This window comes from Raphanus sativus, unplaced genomic scaffold, assembly GCF_000801105.2.
Source record: "Raphanus sativus cultivar WK10039 unplaced genomic scaffold, ASM80110v3 Scaffold0037, whole genome shotgun sequence".
Lineage (NCBI taxonomy): Eukaryota > Viridiplantae > Streptophyta > Magnoliopsida > Brassicales > Brassicaceae > Raphanus > Raphanus sativus.
Genome location: NW_026615361.1, coordinates 30,617 through 51,289, shown reverse-complemented (window position 1 = coordinate 51,289; position 20,673 = coordinate 30,617). Strand labels below are relative to the sequence as shown.

The following is a 20,673-nucleotide window of genomic DNA, read 5'->3' as shown; positions in this document are numbered from 1 at the left end:
AGATGATTCCAGATTAGCCTGTTCGGACATATGGCAATATCTTCATGATTCTTATCAAACCAGGATGAACCACGATCTAAGAAGCTTTATTTGGAACCACTAATCAGTGGAGAATAACCAGGAAGTTGAATAAATCTCATAGGAGTTGTGAGTAAGAAGATATCCCACTTTCTATCCAGATGATTCCAGATTAGCCTGTTCGGACATATGGCAATATCTTCATGATTCTTATCAAACCAGGATGAACCACGATCTAAGAAGCTTTATTTGGAACCACTAATCAGTGGAGAATAACCAGGAAGTTGAATAAATCTCATAGGAGTTGTGAGTAAGAAGATATCCCACTTTCTATCCAGATGATTCCAGATTAGCCTGTTCGGACATATGGCAATATCTTCATGATTCTTATCTGTTGAGATGAAGCAATAAGGAGCAGTAAGAATAAGGATGTGAAGGTTACATAGTGAGAGGCAACAAAGGAAACTGAGAAGCAGTGAGCAAGGAGTTCCATACAACCTAGATTGCCTTGCAAGAAAAGTAAGCTTGGTGGCGAGTTTATGGGATCACAAGAGACTAAGGAAACTCGCTAAGGCATTGGAAGAGGCTGATCACGTGAAGAGCTAAGGATTCAAGTGGTTCCAGCCGTTAGGTGCTGTCACTATCACACTGCCACTCCTGCTCCACACCAGTTGGACTCTTCCTCATTGTTTATTGTTGTTTCTCTGTCTCACTATTTTAGTAGTTTCCTGAGATATGTTATCAGCCTATATATGTAACCATGTGTGACAACTATCAATTAATGAAAATCACTTTCTCTCTTTGTCTCTCTTTAATCTCGTTCTCTCTCTCTCTCTCTCTCTCTCTCTCTCTTTTGTTCATCAGTGTTCTTCACACACTTATCTCTCTTTGATTCTCATAATCTATCAATTCTAACATGGTATCAGAGCACAAGCTCTTGAAACCTGATTTAATTCCGCAAATTCTCTGAGTTTTATTTCTATTTTTGGCAAAGTTCATACTGTTCTTGGTGTGTTCTTCATTCTCATTTCCAGATTTTGCCAAAAATAGCAAAGTTCATCTAATTCTTCTTTTTCTCACTCTGGTTATACCTTTGAAGTCTTTTCCACTGGATACTAGCTGTGATTGATGTTACCCAGCTGCTCATGATGGAAAAATCAGAGATTTCTATTCCTATAACCCTAGAGGGGTCTAATTATCTGATATGGTCAAGAGTGGCCAGATTCACCTTGGGGAGTCATGGACTTTGGGACAGCCACATCATGAAGGCTGGGACTTCAAAGAAGATGACTCAAGAGGAAATTATGTTCACACGCCTGAAGCATGACAACAAGTGGGTTCAAGAAGATCAGCAAACACTTGGAATCATACAAAACTCCCTATCTCCAACAATCTTGAAGACACACTCCCATGTTCAAACCGCAAGAAATCTATGGGAAACTCTTCAGCTTGGATATGGAAGTTTATGGGAGAGCCTTCAAGTTGTTTATGAGCAGGATAGGCTTCTGAGCTTGTTACTGCACCTGGATTCAACCCACAACAAGCTGATAAATGATTTCCTTAGAGAAGGAAAGATACCAGACTTAAGAGAAGCTGGTGTCCTTAGAAGTCAGCCAAATGGATATGAGCTCAAGGAGTTTGAGCATCCAGTGATTCATGGAAGAACCATGTACTCAGCGCTCAGTAGTGACACCACTAGAGGAGAATGGTGGAGAAGTGAGACTGGCGCAACCAACCCTGATGGTCCAGCAACCAGGAGAGACTTTGATCTCTTTATCAAAGCTGCTCAATCCCTTATCTCATCCAAGAAGGCTGGTATATCATCTCCTGGCTCTAAACCCATTATTATAGATTCAGGAGCTAGTCATCACATGATTAGTGATAGAACCTTGATTAGTGATATCCAGCCTGCTACTGGAAATGTTCTGATAGCTAATGGTGATAAGGTGAAGATAGAAGGGATAGGGAACCTTAGGTTGTTTGATAGGGAATCAACTGCCTTATATATGCCTAAGTTTACATCTAACCTGTTATCTGTGAGGAGAGCTACTGTTGATCTGAGTTGTCAGGTTGTATTCAGACCAGATGAAGTTGAGTTTCAAGATTTAAAGACAGGGCAGGTTATTGGTAGAGGCCACAGCCATCAGGAGCTGTATCATCTCCAAAAGACTCAACTAGCTGAATCCTCCTCATGTTGCTTGGTCAGTACATCTGCTGGGGTTGAGAGCACTATATGGCATGCTAGATTGGGGCATCCGCACACTAGAGCATTCAGTCTGATGCTTCCTGGAGTTGTGTTTAAAAATGATGAGTGTGAAGCATGCATCTTGGGGAAGCATTGCAAGACAGTATTCCCAAGGTCCAACACGATTTATGAGAAGTGTTTTGACCTGGTTCACTCTGATGTGTGGACTGCACCTTGTATGTCCAGAGAGAATCACAAGTACTTTGTTACATTCATTGATGAGAAGTCCAAGTACACTTGGGTAACACTGATCCAGTCTAAGGACAGAGTCTTGGAAGCTTTCAAGAATTATCATTCTCATGTCACCAACCACTTCAGTGCTAAAGTGAAGATTCTCAGGTCTGATAATGGTGGAGAGTACACAAGTGGAGCTTTCAAGCAGTTTTTATCTCAACAAGGGATTATTCATCAGACCAGTTGTCCTTATACTCCTCAGCAAAATGGAGTTGCTGAAAGGAAGAACAGGCATCTTATGGAGGTGGCTAGATCAATGATGTTCCACATGAGTGTTCCAAAGAGGTTCTGGAGTGATGCTGTGGTTTCTGCTTGTCATCTGATCAACAGAACCCCAACTAGAGTTCTCAATGACATATCTCCTTATGAAGTTCTCAACAAGAGCAAGCCATCTCTGGATCACATGCGGGTGTTTGGTTGTATCTGTTTTGTATTGGTACCAGGAGGGCAGAGGAACAAGCTTGATGCAAGAAGCACAAAGGCAGTGTTCATTGGGTATTCTCCTCATCAGAAAGGCTACAAATGTTATGTACCAGAGACCAGGAGGGTCTTAATCTCACGAGATGTCAAGTTCATGGAGTCTAGGAGTTACTATGATGGGAAGAATTGGGAAGATTTGGAGAATCTATCCCAACCTACTTCAGATAGAGCTGATAATCTCAGAAGAGTCATGGAGAGCCTTGGCATCAGTGTACCTATTGAGAGGACAACCGGTGTACAAGAAGAAGCAACAATTCCACCAGGACCAGGAATTACTAACGAGAGTATAGAAGTTACTCACCTTGATCCTGAGGGGGACAATCAAGCTGAACAACATCAAGAGGATATTTCAGCAAGTCATGATCAAGCTGAGAATCATGAGGATCATGCACAAGAGGAACAGCATCACAGTATTCAAGAGGAACCAGTGGTGAGTTCAAGCGAGCAGAATGTGGAGGAGGAGCAGGTTGCTCAGCCACTGCTTAGGAGAAGCACAAGGCAGAGAAACCCAGCCTCAAACTGGACAAATACAAGAGTGTATTTCAACAATCAAGCAGTAGCTCATCCAATCCAAGCAGTATGTTCTCTTGCAAGGTATCCAGTGGAGCATCAAGCCTTCATCACTGAATTGGATCAAGAATGGATTCCAAAGACATATGAGGAAGCTATGCAGGATGAGGAGTGGAGAGCATCTGTTGGAGATGAGATGGGAGCTATGGAAAAGAATGGAACATACTTTGAAAGTAAGCTTCCTAAAGGAAAGAAAGCAGTGACAAGCCGGCTTCTCTTCACAATCAAGTATGGAGCCAATGGAAAGCCAGAAAGGAGGAAGACAAGACTTGTAGCAAGAGGCTACACTCAAGTCTATGGAGAGGATTACTTGGATACCTTTGCACCAGTGGCAAAGCTTCACACGATCAGAGTGGTTCTCTCACTGGCAGTAAACCTAGAGTGGGATCTATGGCAAATGGATGTCAAGAATGCTTTCCTCCAAGGTGAACTAGAAGATGAAGTCTATATGAGACCACCTCCTGGTATGGAAGATCTTGTGCAGCCAGGAAATGTACTCAGGTTAAGGAAAGCAATATATGGGTTAAAGCAATCTCCAAGAGCCTGGTATCATAAACTCAGCACAACTCTCAATGGAAGGGGATTCAACAAGTCTGAAGCGGATCACACCCTCTTTACTCTCACCACACAGCAAGGCATCATAGTCATATTGATCTATGTTGATGACATTATCATCACAGGGAGTGATAAAGAAGGTATCATCTCAACTAAGGCTTTCCTCAAGTCCTCATTTGATATTAAAGACTTGGGTGAACTAAAGTACTTCCTAGGGATTGAGATATGCCGATCTAAAGAAGGGCTATTCTTAAACCAAAGGAAGTACACACTTGATATGTTGAGTGAGGCAGGTGATCTAGGAAGAAAGATAGCAAAGACCCCACTAGAAGATGGGTACAAGGTACTGCGTAAGGGGGAGTTTGAGGACAAACCATTTGAAGATGTGAAGAGGTACAGGAGGATGGTTGGAAAGCTCATCTATCTGACCATCACAAGGCCAGACATCTGTTTTGCTGTGAACCAAGTGAGCCAACAGATGCAAGCACCAAAGATCCATCATTGGAACATGGTTGAGAGGATCCTAAGATATCTAAGATTGGCGCCAGGACAAGGAATCTGGATGGGATGCAACAAGAGCACTGAGATAGTTGGATATTGTGATGCTGATTGGGCAGGAGACAGAGTTGATAGGAGATCAACTACTGGATATTGCACATTCATTGGAGGCAACTTGGTGACTTGGAAAAGCAAGAAGCAAAAGGTGGTGTCTTGCTCTAGTGCTGAAGCTGAATATAGAGCTATGAGGAAGCTCACAAGCGAGTTGATCTGGATCAAGGGTTTGCTCAAAGACTTGGGAATTGAAGCTACAACTCCAATTACTATGCACTGTGATAACCAGGCGGCTATACACATTGCTAGCAACTCAGTGTTCCATGAAAGAACAAAACACATTGAGGTGGATTGCCATAAGGTGAGGCAAGCTGTTGAACAGAAGGTCATACTCCCATGTTACACCAGAAGTGAAGACCAGTTGGCTGATATCTTCACCAAGGCTGCAAGTGCAAAGGTTTGCGAGTTCATACATTCAAAACTTGGACTCGTGGACCTTTCATCTCAGTGATCCCCTTTCCATGAAGTGTTCTACTCTTTCCTTGATATGTTTTTGTCCCACTGGGTTTTGCATATCAAGGTTTTAATGAGGGAATGCTTCATGGTCTTCCAAGCTTGACTTGTTCCACATGGTCAAGCTTGAGGGGGAGTGTTGAGATGAAGCAATAAGGAGCAGTAAGAATAAGGATGTGAAGGTTACATAGTGAGAGGCAACAAAGGAAACTGAGAAGCAGTGAGCAAGGAGTTCCATACAACCTAGATTGCCTTGCAAGAAAAGTAAGCTTGGTGGCGAGTTTATGGGATCACAAGAGACTAAGGAAACTCGCTAAGGCATTGGAAGAGGCTGATCACGTGAAGAGCTAAGGATTCAAGTGGTTCCAGCCGTTAGGTGCTGTCACTATCACACTGCCACTCCTGCTCCACACCAGTTGGACTCTTCCTCATTGTTTATTGTTGTTTCTCTGTCTCACTATTTTAGTAGTTTCCTGAGATATGTTATCAGCCTATATATGTAACCATGTGTGACAACTATCAATTAATGAAAATCACTTTCTCTCTTTGTCTCTCTTTAATCTCGTTTCTCTCTCTCTCTCTCTCTCTCTCTCTCTTTTGTTCATCAGTGTTCTTCACACACTTATCTCTCTTTGATTCTCATAATCTATCAATTCTAACAAGAACAAGGGTTTTTAGATAAAAGATTGGATATCTTATTGGACTACGAGACACACACACATATAGTGAGATCCTTGTACATGCACAAGGTCTCGGAAACAACAAGAGTCATTAAGGAACAGGCTCCTCTTTGACTTGTGTAACGAAATAAGAAAACATAGTCTAAAAATAACATAAGGTACTTATGTGGTTCGAGAGTATCATGCTAGGTGATTTGATTAGCAAAGACAAGGCCTCGTTAAAAACCTATCTTAGCAAAACCCAATGGGACAAAAAACTAAGACAGGAAAAGAGCACACTTCTCTTGCTAGCCTAGATGATACTCAGCTTGATGGTGAGATAGCTTGGATGGTGATAAGGGTGTCTTGAAGTATCAAGCTTCCTCCAAGACATTCATCTTGATTCAGAGACTTCCTAAGTAAACCTCCAATGGCTTCTTTGAGCTTCTTAACTCTAGCACGAGTCATTGGTCCTTCTGAAACTTCTAAGGCATCCTCTTGAGCTGGTTGATCCTTAGTCTCATCTTCTGCATCATCTATCTGGTCCATGATCACATCATAACCAGGAAGTTGAATAAATCTCACAGGAGTTGTGAGTAAGAAGATATCCCACTTTCTATCCAGATGATTCCAGATTAGCCTGTTCGGACATATGGCAATATCTTCATGATTCTTATCAAACCAGGATGAACCACGATCTAAGAAGCTTTATTTGGAACCACTAATCAGTGGAGAATAACCAGGAAGTTGAATAAGTCTCATAGGAGTTGTGATTAAGAAGATATCCCACTTTCTATCTAGATGATTCCAGATTAGCCTGTTCGGACATATGGCAATATCTTCATGATTCTTATCAAACCAGGATGAACCACGATCTAAGAAGCTTTATTTGGAACCACTAATCAGTGGAGAATAACCAGGAAGTTGAATAAATCTCATAGGAGTTGTGAGTAAGAAGATATCCCACTTTCTATCCAGATGATTCCAGATTAGCCTGTTCGGACATATGGCAATATCTTCATGATTCTTATCAAACCAGGATGAACCACGATCTAAGAAGCTTTATTTGGAACCACTAATCAGTGGAGAATAACCAGGAAGTTGAATAAATCTCATAAGTGTTGTGAGCAAGAAGATATTCCACCTTCTATCCAGATGATTCTAGATTTGCCTGTTCGGACATATGCCATTATCTTCATGATTCTTATCAAAACAAGGATGAACCACGATCTAAGAAGCTTTATTTGGAACCACTAATCAGTGGAGAATAACCAGGAAGTTGAATAAATCTCATAGCAGTTGTGAGTAAAAAGATATCCCACTTTCTATCCAGATGATTCCAGATTGGCATGTTCGGACATATGGCAATATCTTCATGATTCTTATCAAACCAGGATGAACCACGATCTAAGAAGCTTTATTTGGAACCACTAATCAGTGGAGAATAACCAGGAGGTTGAATAAATCTCATAGGAGTTGTGAGTAAGAAGATTTCCCACTTTCTATCCAGATGATTCCAGATTAGCCTGTTCAGACATATGGCAATATCTTCATGATTCTTATCAAACCAGGATGAACCACGATCTAAGAAGCTTTATTTGGAACCAGTAATCTGTGGAGAATAACCAGGAAGTTGAATAAATCTCATAGGAGTTGTGAGTAAGAAGATATCCCACTTTCTATCCAGATGATTCCCGATTAGCCTGTTCGGACATATGGTAATATCTTCATGATTCTTACCAAACCAGGATGAACCACGATCTAAGAAGCTTTATTTGGAACCACTAATCAGTGGAGAATAACCAGGAAGTTGAATAAATCTCATAAATGTTGTGAGCAAGAAGATATCCCACCTTCTATCCAGATGATTCTAGATTTGCCTGTTCGGACATATGCCATTATCTTCATGATTCTTATCAAACCAGGATGAACCACGATCTAAGAAGCTTTATTTGGAACCACTAATCAGTGGAGAATAACCAGGAAGTTGAATAAATCTCATAGGAGTTGTGAGTAAGAAGATATCCCACTTTCTATCCAGATGATTCCAGATTAGCCTGTTCGGACATATGGCAATATCTTCATGATTCTTATCAAACCAGGATGAACCACAATCTAAGTATTATTTTTAGTAATCTGAGAGTTTATGAAAGATTGAAAGAGATTAAGAGACTAAGAGACTCAAAGATTGGTGAAATAGATTTCTAGATGTAATAGTAACTTGAGACTTAAGAGAGAAAGAGACTCAAAACTTGCTTAGCTTTATTAATGAGGTGAGATTACATATATATAGGAAGGAGAATAAAGAGAGTAATCGACATTAGGTCTAGACTAAGCACTATTACAATCATGTGTAGTCAAAGGAAGAAGGGGAGCCTTGTTTGAAATGTATGGACCAGGAGCTTCACATGCTTGATACCTTCAGCATATTCTCCTTTACTTTCCAGCCACATCCAGGCTGTCAAAGCGCGCCTCTTCCTCCTTTCTCAACGGTCACTAGACCAGCCTATGCCAAACCTTCCTTGCCGAGTGGAGTCTCTCCAAGTAACACACTTTTACTCCTCTTTAGTTACCTCATAGCTCAGTAACTTTTAGTTACTGTGGTAACTAAAAGTCACTGTAATAGTAAACTTCCCAAACATAATCTCCTCTTCTCTATCTCATGAATATCATCACCTCATCTCAACACTCCCCCTCAAGCTTGACCATATGGAACAAGTCAAGCTTGGAAAGCCATGAGATCTTCCTCATTAAAAACCTCACTAGAGAAAACCCAATGGGATAAAACTCTAATGAGGGAAAAAGAGTGAAGACCTCATAGCTAAGGGGATCAGCTCCTTTTGCTCAAATCAATGAGTCCCAACCTGATATGGATGGACTCCATTGACTTCTGTCTCGCAGCCTTAGTGAACACATTAAAAGTTTTAGAGAATAAGATTGGTATTGAGAGAATAGAAGAGAAATGGAAAGAATCCGAGTAGAGAGAGTTTGTTTGTAAAGAGAGATTAGGTAACCATTGTTGCAAAGCTTAAGAGAAATGTGTTTCTTATTTCTTAAGTTCTCTGGTTGCGACTACAAGTGTTTAAATAGATGAAGAGATCGACTACTAGGGCTTCCTAATCACTATACAAAGCATGTGGAGTCAACAGGAATACATGGCTATGGTTGCATACACGCTTGGTCAAAGGAAGAGAGTGGCGCGCCTACTTTACAGCCTGGTCAAGTCTGGCTGAGCTGAGTAGATAAAAAACCTTATCTACAAACGGTCACTAACAGTAGCTCCTTGCTTGCTTCTTCCCTTAGTCCTTGCGTGATGTATAAACCTCTCTTGGTCACTATACACTTTGCCTTGTGATCCAAGTCTCTCAATAGTGTATAGTGATTCTTCAAATAGTGAATAGTGTCTCCACACTATTCACTATTATACTAAACCTCCCAAAGTCTCCCATAGCTTCATAAGTCTTCCCTTGAGCTTCTCTTCACTATCAACACTTCAGTTTAACACTCCCCCTCAAGCTTGACCATGTGGAACAAGTCAAGCTTGGAAAGCCATGAAACTCTCCTCATTAAAAACCTCACCAAGGAAAACCCAGTGGGACAAAACCTTGATGAGGGAAAAAGAGTGAGAGTTCCATAGCTAAGGGGATCATCTCCTGCTAGGAGAAAGATCAATGAGTCCTAGTCTGATATGTATGGACTCCATTGTCTTCTGCCTAGCTGCTTTGGTGAACACATCAGCCAACTGATCTTCACTCCTCGTGTAGCAAGGTAAGGTTACTCCGAGCACAATCATCTGCCTAACCTTGTGGCAGTCAACCTCTATGTGCTTGGTCCTCTCATGGAACACTGAGTTGGATGCAATGTGAATAGCTGCTTGGTTATCACAATGCATAGTCATTGGTGTAGCTTGATCTATCTCCAAGTGCTTCAGAATCCCTTTGATCCACACTAGCTCATTTGTAAGCTTCAGCATAGCTCTATACTCAGCTTCTGCACTAGAGCAAGAGACCACCTTCTGCTTCTTACTCTTCCAAGTAACCAAGTTCCCACCAATGAAAGTGCAATAGCCAGTAGTTGATCTTCTATCAACTCGGTCTCCTGCCCAATCAGCATCACTGTAGCCCACCACTTCAGTGCTTTTGTTGCAACCCATCCAAACACCAAGACCTTGAGTTCCATTCAGGTACATCAACAGCCTTTCCACCATACGCCAGTGATGCTCCTTTGGTGTTTGCATATGTTGACTCACCTGATTCACAGCAAAACAAATGTCAGGCCGTGTGATGGTTAAGTAAATCAACTTACCTACAAGCTTTCTATAAAGCTTTGGATCATGGAATGGCTTGCTATCTTCAATCTCCCCCTCACGTGGAACCTTGTACCCATCCTCCATGGGCATCTTAGCTACCTTGCCTCCATATGCACCTGCATCTTTCAAGAGATCAAGTGTATATTTCCTTTGAGAGATGAACAAGCCTTCCTTGGATCTACATAACTCAATTCCAAGGAAATATTTCATCTCTCCCAAGTCTTTAATCTCAAAAACAGATTTGAGAAAGTCCTTAGTTTCCTTGATACCTGCTTTATCAGAACCAGTAATGATAATATCATCCACATATACAAGGATTACAATGATACCTGATGGTGTAACCAAAGTGAAGAGGGTATGATCGAGTTCACACTTCCTGAAACCTCTTCCATTCAGTGTGGTGCTTAACTTATGGTACCAAGCTCTAGGTGATTGCTTGAGACCATAGATAGCCTTCTTCAATCTTAACACATTTCCTTTCTTCACTAAGTGTTCAAGACCAGGAGGTGGAAGCATATATACCTCATCTTCAAGCTCTCCTTGCAAGAAAGCATTCTTGACATCCATTTGCCACAACTCCCACTCTAGGTTCACAGCTAGAGATAGCACAACCCGGATTGTATGGAGCTTAGCAACAGGAGCAAATGTATCTATATAATCTTCTCCCCATGTCTGAGTGAACCCTCTTGCAACTAGTCTGGTCTTGCGCCTATCTATCTTGCCATTTGGAAGATACTTGATGGTGAAGATCCACTTACTAGTTACTGCCTTCTTTCCTTTAGGTAGTTCACTCTCATACCAAGTATCATTTTTAATCATAGCATCTGCCTCAGCATTGACTGAATCTCTCCATTCTTGTATTAGCATTGCTTCTTCATAGCTTCTTGGAACATAACTTTCATCCAAGCTTACTTGAAAGGCACAATGCTCTTCTGGAAACTCAGCAAACGAGCACACAGCTTGAGAGGGATGCTCCACAGCCTGGGCATTGTAGTACACTCTCGTGTTTACCCAGTTGGAAGCATCTCTCCTTTGCCGTGTGCTTCTCCTTAAGACAGGTACTTGTTGAACTTCTTGCACTGGTTCTGATTGTACCTCTTGAACTCCACTTGTTTCTTCTTGTTGAGTCTGATCCTCTTGCTCAGACTGTCTTTCATTTCCTTCTCTCATCTCAACTTGATCATGACCACTGCCTGAACTTTGATCTCCTTGACCTCCAGCTTCAGGTGTATTGCCTCCCTCATGATCAAGATGAGTGGGTTCTTCAGTTCCATTTGTAGGAGGTGTGTGTTGCCTCCCTTGATCCTGGGTCACTCCTATCCCAAGTCCTTCAAATATCATCCGTAGACTGGCTGCTCTATCAGATGGTCTAGCTAGTTCTTCTAGCTCATCCCAATTCTTGCCTTGATAATATCCTTTCTCCTCCATGAACTTAACATCTCTGGAAACCAGTACTCTTCTTGCATCCGGATCATAGCACTTGTATCCCTTTTGGGATGTAGAGTACCCAATAAACATTGCCTTAGAGCTCTTTGCTTCAAGCTTGTTCCTTGTTTCTCCTGGTACCAGTACATAACACACACAACCAAATACCCTCAAGTGATCTAGCACTGGTTTGGTCTTGTTAAGTACCTCAAAAGGTGCTTGATCCTTTAGTATCTTGGTTGGTGTTCTGTTGATCAAGTAGCAAGCTGCTAAGACAGCATCACTCCAATATCTCTTTGGTACACTCGTTTGAAACATAAGAGCTCGTGCAACTTCCATCAGATGTCGGTTCTTCCTCTCAGCCACACCATTCTGTTGTGGTGTGTAAGGGCAGCTAGTTTGATGCAAGATCCCATGTTTGGACAGATAGTCTTTAAAGGCATGACCTATGTACTCTCCACCATTACCAGACCTGAAAATCTTGATCTTGGCATTATATTGATTAGTCACATAGTCATGAAAATTCTTGAATGCATCTATCACCCTATTCTTTGTTTTAATGAGAGTTATCCAGGTGTATTTCGATTTCTCATCAATGAAGGTGACATAGTACTTGTATCCATCTCTGGATAAACAAGGAGATGTCCACACATCAGAGTGGATTAAATCAAAACAATTATCATAAACAGTGGTTGATCTTTGAAACACAGTTTTACAATGTTTTCCCAAAATACAAGCTTCACAATCATTGTTTTGAAAAACAACACCTGGTAACATCAAGCTTAAGGCTCTAAGGTGAGGATGACCTAGTCTAGCATGCCACAATGCATCATTATTAGAAGAAACCGAATTGAAAGAACAACAGGAACTAGAAATGGGTAAAGTGTCTTGAAGTAGATAAAGCTCTCCCTTGGTAACCCCTTGTCCAATGAGCTTTCTACTCTCAATATCCTGAAACATAACCTCATTAGGGGTGAAAATAACATTGCATTGAAGATCATTAGTGCATCTTTTCACAGATAAAAGATTAGAAGTGAACTCGGGCATGTAAAAGGCTTTAGAATCCCTATCAAACAACTTGAGTTTTCCAACTCCTTTGATAGGAATCCTAGCACCATTCGCAATCATAACATGCCCTTGAGCCGGTTCTAAATCTTTAATGAGCTTACAATCACTTATCATGTGATGAGATGCACCTGAATCAATAATCAAAGGCTTATTCATGTTTTGAGCAATATGAGTCCTAGGATGATCATTTCTAGTCCGCAAGCTTTCAATCACTTCTAGCAACTTATCAGAAACATTCAAGGCCTTTTCAGAACTACAAGCATGCTCAATCATGTCTAGCAACCTATCAGGAACACCAGATACAAGATGAGCATTATAAGAGTAACCAAGAGTGTTTCCGAGTGTGTTACCAGACTCCTTAAGAGCTTTGATGAGGGACTCGATGTCAGACCTCCTTATGGTTTCATTGTCTCCACTCTTACTACCCAATTGTTGTGATGCCATGGCTTTACCCTCGCTTTCACCCACCTTCACACTTGGACTAGCTCCGGATGAACCAGCTCCATTTGCTTCAGCAGAAAGGTTAGCTCTTGCATCTCCACCTTTTGTGAACTTCACCGGTTTGAGGTGTGGGTGTAAGACCCAGCACTGGCTCTTCCTATGGCCTGTCTTCTTGCAATGATCACAATCACCCGAGAACCTCTCACCATACTTTCTATCTCCACCTTTGTACATAGCCTTGTTAGCTTGCACTTCTTCAGCCTTGTGCGCCAAGGAAAGTTCCTTCTTCCCTCCAAAGAGACCAATAGATCCCTCTTCCTTCTGTAGCTGCGCGCACACTTCTTCCATGGATGGAAGTGTAGGAGACCTCAAGATGTGTGCTATCACATCCTTATATGCTGGATCCAAAGTCATCATCAGTCCAAACACCTGATCTTGTTCTCTTCTCTCCGCGAGTGTCTCTTGATCAGTAGTGTTGGGTCTCAAGCCCTCCAGCTCGTTCCAAAGAGCTCTGAACTTCCCTAAGTGTTTGGCAAACTCCTCACCATCTTGAACAAGAGCATTGATAGCTCCCTTCAACTCAAACACACGACTTAAGTTTGTTTTGTTACCATAAGTCTTTTGAAGCACCTCCCATAGATGCTTAGGAGTCTCGCAGTAGCTGTAGGCTTCAAGGAGATGCAGCTCAAGAGATCCCTGAAGCACGGATAGCACCATAAGATCATCTTTCACCCATCGCTTGTACTCAGCTAAAGCTTTCTCCTTTTCCTTCTCATCTTCATTTTCCTTGGCCACTGGCTTCGTTTGAGCTTCATCCGTGATGTGACTCCAAAGCCCTAGCCTCCCAATAGCTGTTTTCACCAGCCTAGACCACAGCAAGTAGTTGCTTCCTCCCTTGAGAGCAACCGGAACCGAGATCACCTTGTTGTTGTTGTAGTTATCCTCCATGTTTTTCTTCCCGCCAAGAACACTTTTGAATTTTTTACTTGAATCGAACTGAAGAACACAAACCCAGATCTCAATACCAAAGCCAACCTGGCTCTGATACCATAAAAGTTTTAGAGAATAAGATTGGTATTGAGAGAATAGAAGAGAAATGGAAAGAATCCGAGTAGAGAGAGTTTGTTTGTAAAGAGAGATTAGGTAACCATTGTTGCAAAGCTTAAGAGAAATGTGTTTCTTATTTCTTAAGTTCTCTGGTTGCGACTACAAGTGTTTAAATAGATGAAGAGATCGACTACTAGGGCTTCCTAATCACTATACAAAGCATGTGGAGTCAACAGGAATACATGGCTATGGTTGCATACACGCTTGGTCAAAGGAAGAGAGTGGCGCGCCTACTTTACAGCCTGGTCAAGTCTGGCTGAGCTGAGTAGATAAGAAACCTTATCTACAAACGGTCACTAACAGTAGCTCCTTGCTTGCTTCTTCCCTTAGTCCTTGCGTGATGTATAAACCTCTCTTGGTCACTATACACTTTGCCTTGTGATCCAAGTCTCTCAATAGTGTATAGTGATTCTTCAAATAGTGAATAGTGTCTCCACACTATTCACTATTATACTAAACCTCCCAAAGTCTCCCATAGCTTCATAAGTCTTCCCTTGAGCTTCTCTTCACTATCAACACTTCAGTTTAACACACATCAGCTAACTGATCTTCACTTCTTGTGTAGCATGGTAAGATCACTCCAAGTACAATCATCTGCCTGACCTTGTGGCAATCAACCTCAATGTGCTTGGTCCTCTCATGGAACACTGAGTTGGATGCAATGTGAATAGCTGCTTGGTTATCACAATGCATGGTCATTGGTGTAGCTTGATCAATCTCTAGGTGCTTCAGAATCCCCTTGATCCACACAAGCTCGTTAGTTAGCTTCAGCATGGCTCTATACTCAGCTTCTGCACTAGAACATGAGACCACCTTCTGCTTCTTACTCTTCCAAGTAACCAAGTTCCCACCAATGAAAGTACAATAGCCAGTGGTTGATCTTCTATCAGCTCTATCTCCTGCCCAATCAGCATCACAATAGCCCACCACCTCTGTACTTTTGTTGCAACCCATCCAAACTCCAAGACCTTGTGTACCATTCAGATACATCAATAGTCTTTCCACCATGCGCCAGTGATGCTCCTTTGGAGCTTGCATATGCTGGCTTACCTGATTCACAGCAAAACATATATCAGGCCGAGTGATTGTCAAGTAGATTAACTTACCAACAAGCTTTCTATAAAGCTTTGGATCATGGAAGAGCTTGCTATCTTCAATCTCCCCCTCACGTGGGACCTTGTACCCATCCTCCATAGGCATCTTAGCCACCTTGCCTCCATATGCACCTGCATCTTTCAAGAGATCAAGTGTATATTTCCTTTGAGAGATAAACAATCCTTCCTTGGCTCTACACAACTCAATACCAAGGAAGTACTTCATCTCTCCTAAGTCTTTAATGTCAAAAACAGATTTAAGAAACTCCTTAGTTGCCTTGATACCTGCTTTATCAGAACCAGTAATGATAATATCATCTACATACACAAGGATTACAATGATACCTGAGGGTGTAACCAATGTGAAGAGAGTATGATCAAGTTCTGACTTCCTGAAGCCTCTACCATTCAAGGTTGTGCTTAATTTGTGGTACCAAGCTCTAGGAGATTGCTTGAGGCCATAGATTGCTTTCTTTAGTCTCAAGATATTTCCCTTCTTCACTAGATGCTTAAGACCAGGTGGTGGCAACATATACACTTCATCCTCTAGTTCTCCTTGTAGAAAAGCATTCTTGACATCCATTTGCCAAAGATCCCACTCAAGGTTCACTGCCAATGATAAGACTACTCGGATGGTGTGAAGCTTGGCTACTGGTGCAAATGTATCAATGTAGTCTTCTCCATATGTTTGAGTGAACCCTCTTGCCACCAGTCTTGTCTTGCGCCTATCTATCTTCCCATTTGGAAGATACTTGATAGTAAAGATCCATCTACTAGACACAGCCCTCTTGCCTTTTGGTAAAGCACTCTCATACCATGTATCATTCTTGATCATGGCATCTGCTTCAGCATTGACTGAGTCTCTCCATTCTTGTATAAGCATTGCTTCTTCATAGCTTCTTGGAACATAACTCTCATCCAAGCTTACTTGAAAGGCACAATGCTCTTCTGGATATTGAGCAAAGGAGCACACAGCCTGAGAAGGATGCTCCACAGCCTGGGCATTGTAGTACACTCTCGTGTTTACCCAGTTAGAAGCATCCCTCTTGACCCTTGTACTCCTTCTCAAAGCTGTGGGTCAAACAACTTCCAACCTTGATCGTGTGGGGGAGAGAGTTCAAGTGGTCCAAGTGGAGATGAGAGCTCGGGTGGTTCTCATGACCAAGGTGTGGAAGCTAGTAATGGAACTGAAGAGAGTCAGCCAGTAACTAGGGAAGCTGGTGGTGAGGCATCTTGTGATACTGGCTCGGCTTGTTCTTGTTCTTGTACACTGTCTTGTACACTCTCACCAGATGCTTCACCACTCTCTTCCCTAGTTACTGGCTGACTCTCTTCAGTTCCATTACTAGCTTCCACACCTTGGTCATGAGAACCACCCGAGCTCTCATCTCCACTTGGACCACTTGAACTCTCTCCCCCCACATGATCAAGGTTGGAAGTTGTTTGACCCACTGCTTGATCTCTTGGTGGTGTTCTTGTTGTTGATTCTCGAGGCTGATCTTGGGACATGTGGATTCCAAGACCCTCTAAGATGTTTCTCAATGTAGAAGCTCTATCTGAGGTAAGATCCTTCAAATCTTCCTGATTCTGCTCCTCATAGTAACCCCTTTCTTCTATAAACTTCACTTCTCTTGATACTAACACCCTTCTTGTGTCAGGATCATAGCACTTGTAACCCTTTTGTGAGGATGAATATCCCACAAACATTGCCTTCATACTTCTAGCTTCTAGCTTGTTCCTCATTTCACTAGGCACCATCACATAGCACAAACATCCAAACACTCTCATATGCTCCAAGGTAGGTTTGTATTGGTTTAATACCTCAAAAGGAGCCTGCCCTTTCAAGACCAGTGTAGGAGTTCGGTTGATCAGATAGCATGCTGTAGTCACAGCATCACTCCAAAACCTCTTAGGTACTTTAGACTGAAGCATCAGTGTCCTTGCCACCTCCATGAGATGTCTATTCTTCCTTTCAGCTACACCATTCTGTTGTGGTGTATAGGGACAACTCGTTTGATGCAAGATTCCATGAGTGGATAGGTGTTGTTTGAATGCATTGCTAGTGTACTCTCCTCCATTATCAGACCTGAAAATCTTAATCTTGGCATGATATTGGTTAGTTACATAAGCTTGAAAATTTTTAAATGCATCAAGCACCCTATCTTTGGTTGGAATGAGTGTTAGCCAGGTGTATTTGGATTTTTCATCAATAAAAGAGACATAATACTTATGAGAATCTCTAGACAAGCAAGGAGCAGTCCAAACATCAGAATGAACAAGATCAAAACATTTCTCATAAACATTAGAAGAGTTTGGAAAGACAGTTTTACAATGCTTGCCCAAAATACAAGCTTCACAATCATTATTCTCAAAAGAAACACCTGGCAACATCAGTTTAAAAGCCTTATTATGAGGGTGTCCTAGTCTAGCATGCCACAATGCATTTTTACTCAAACCAGAAGCAGAAATAGTAGTAAATGAGCAGCTATAATTTGAAACAGGAGCAAGATCTTCAAGCAAATACAAGTCACCCTTGGTCACTCCTTTTCCAATCATCTTGCTGCTTTTAATATCCTGAAACTTCACATCATCAGGGCTAAAGATAACATTACATTGCAAATCAGTAGCACATCTCTTGACAGATAAAAGGTTTGAAGCAAAATCAGGCATATAAAGAGCTTGAGACTCTTTATCAAACAGCTTGAGACTTCTTATTCCTTTAATAGGAATCCTATCACCATTAGCAATCATCACATGACCAGAATGAGGGAGAATGTTCTTAATCAACTTATTGTCACTTATCATGTGATGAGATGCACCAGAATCAACTATCAATGGTTTTGATGCACAAGATTTAGCAATGAGAGCAAGGATGCTAGAAGGCTTGAAAGAATGAATATGATCAGTCCTAGCAAGACTAGCAATACTAGAAACAATGCTATCAATGCTACTCATTTCCACAGGATTATCTACCATCCTAGCACCAAAAGAATAACCAAAGTCATTACCAAAGTTACCATGATCCTTGAAGTGTTTTATGATGGCATCAAGGTCGGATTTCTTGATGTAATCATCACAAGGATTGCTGCGGATGGTAGGAGCACCAGAATAGGCTACCAGGGACTTGCCATCACCACCAGTATCTTGCATAGCCACTTCCTTACCCTTGCTAGTACCAGCTCCACTTGATCCTCCACTTGAGCTCTCGGACATATGAGCCCTTGCTTCTTTGTCCTTCATGAACTTAGCTGGCTTCAAGTGAGGATGAAGTATCCAGCAGCTACTCTTCTTATGCCCATGCTTCTTACAGTGATCACAATTGCCATTGAACTTCTCATACTTCCCTTGTACTGCCTTGTTAGCTTGGTAACCCTCTCCTGGTTCATCTTGACTTGCTTTGTTAGCAAGTGATATCTCTCCCTTCTTTCCAAATAGTCCAATAGACCCTTGCTCTTTTTGAATCCGGGAACACACTTCCTCAAGGTCTGGCAGATCATCTTCTCTTAGCAACTTCAGTATCAAACCATTGTATGCCGGGTTCAAAGTGAGAAGCAAACCAAAGACCTTGTCTTGCTCTCTTCTCTTGTTGAGCTCATCAGCATCTAGAGTACTTGGTCTCAACATTTCCAGCTCGGACCAGAGTGATCTGAACCTTCCCAAGTGTTTAGTGAACTCCATATCCTCTTGTACAAGCAGATTGATTGCTTGCTTAATCTCAAACACTCGGCTTAGGTTTGATGTGTTGCCATACACCTTCTTCAGGGTATCCCACAGCTCCTTGGCTGTTTCACAGTAGCTATATGCTTCCAGTATAGCTGGCTCAAGTGATGCATGGAGAACTGACATCACCAACATGTCTTCTTGTTCCCACTTCTCAAGCGCATCACTTGAGGTTTCTTCTCCCTCTTCTCCTTGAGTAAGAAGCTTTGGAGGATCTCCTGGTATGATATGCTTCCAGAGACCCTTGCATCCGACTGTGGTCCTCACCATCCGAGACCACACCAAGTAGTTGCTTCCCTTGAAGCAAACCGCAACCTTCATATTGTTGTATCCACCACCTTCCATCTTGAAAGTCGACACCTTTAGACTTCAACTAACACTTCCTGAGCTTGTAATCACCTGAAACAATACTCAACAATCCCAGACTTGTACTCACAACTCCACACACGAGAGAAATGAACAAGCTTTTAAGTTACCCGCAAGAACACAACACAAGAACACTAGTTTCTCTTTGGATCTTCACTAAGGAATCACCAAAGATCTCAAAGAACTTAGAGTCTATCCGTGAATCTGACTAAGAACACTAGCTTTTCCTTGGATCTTCACTAAGGAATCACCAAAGAAACTGAAAGTGCTTAACAAGTAACCGCAAGAACACACCAAGAACACAAACCTCTCTTTGGATCTTCACTAGGAATCACCAAAGAGTCTTCTCGAACTCAGATTGACTTCAACCTGGCTCTGATACCATATTATTTTTAGTAATCTGAGAGTTTATGAAAGATTGAAAGAGATTAAGAGACTAAGAGACTCAAAGATTGGTGAAATAGATTTCTAGATGTAATAGTAACTTGAGACTTAAGAGAGAAAGAGACTCAAAACTTGCTTAGCTTTATTAATGAGGTGAGATTACATATATATAGGAAGGAGAATAAAGAGAGTAATCGACATTAGGTCTAGACTAAGCACTATTACAATCATGTGTAGTCAAAGGAAGAAGGGGAGCCTTGTTTGAAATGTATGGACCAGGAGCTTCACATGCTTGATACCTTCAGCATATTCTCCTTTACTTTCCAGCCACATCCAGGCTGTCAAAGCGCGCCTCTTCCTCCTTTCTCAATGGTCACTAGACCAGCCTATGCCAAACCTTCCTTGCCGAGTGGAGTCTCTCCAAGTAACACACTTTTACTCCTCTTTAGTTACCTCATAGCTCAGTAACTTTTAGTTACTGTGGTAACTAAAAGTTACTGTAATAGTAAACTTCCCAAACATAATCTCCTCTTCTCTATCTCATGAATATCATCACCTCATCTCAACACTAAGAAGCTTTATTTGGAACCACTAATCAGTGGAGAATAACCAGGAAGTTGAATAAATCTCATAGGAGTTGTGAGTAAGAAGATATCCCACTTTCTATCCAGATGATTCCAGATTGGCCTGTTCGGACATATGGCAATATCTTCATGATTCTTATCAAACCAGGATGAACCACGATCTAAGAAGCTTTATTTGGAACCACTAATCAGTGGAGAATAACCAGGAAGTTGAATAAATCTCATAGGAGTTGTGAGTAAGAAGATATCCCACTTTCTATCGAGATGATTCCAGATTAGCCTGTTCGGACATATGTCAATAGCTTCATGATTCTTATCAAACCAGGATGAACCACGATCTAAGAAGCTT

The 20,673-nt window shown here is 41.7% G+C and overlaps 1 protein-coding gene across 1 annotated transcript in view; it reads right to left on the bottom strand.

Annotated features, from left to right (window-relative positions):
* The window catches only part of LOC130500785 (uncharacterized), a gene marked incomplete at its 3' end in the record, with an annotated part of 60,934 nt that overhangs the window by 17,066 nt on the left and 23,195 nt on the right, over nt 1-20,673 (bottom strand). Inside the window, exons 5-7 of the mRNA XM_056995752.1 lie at nt 13,269-13,963; nt 13,020-13,157; nt 12,692-12,911 (exon numbers count right to left, since the gene is read on the bottom strand). Coding sequence (XP_056851732.1) covers nt 12,692-12,911; nt 13,020-13,157; nt 13,269-13,963 — 1,053 coding nt within the window. The remainder of the gene's footprint in view (nt 1-12,691; nt 12,912-13,019; nt 13,158-13,268; nt 13,964-20,673) is intronic.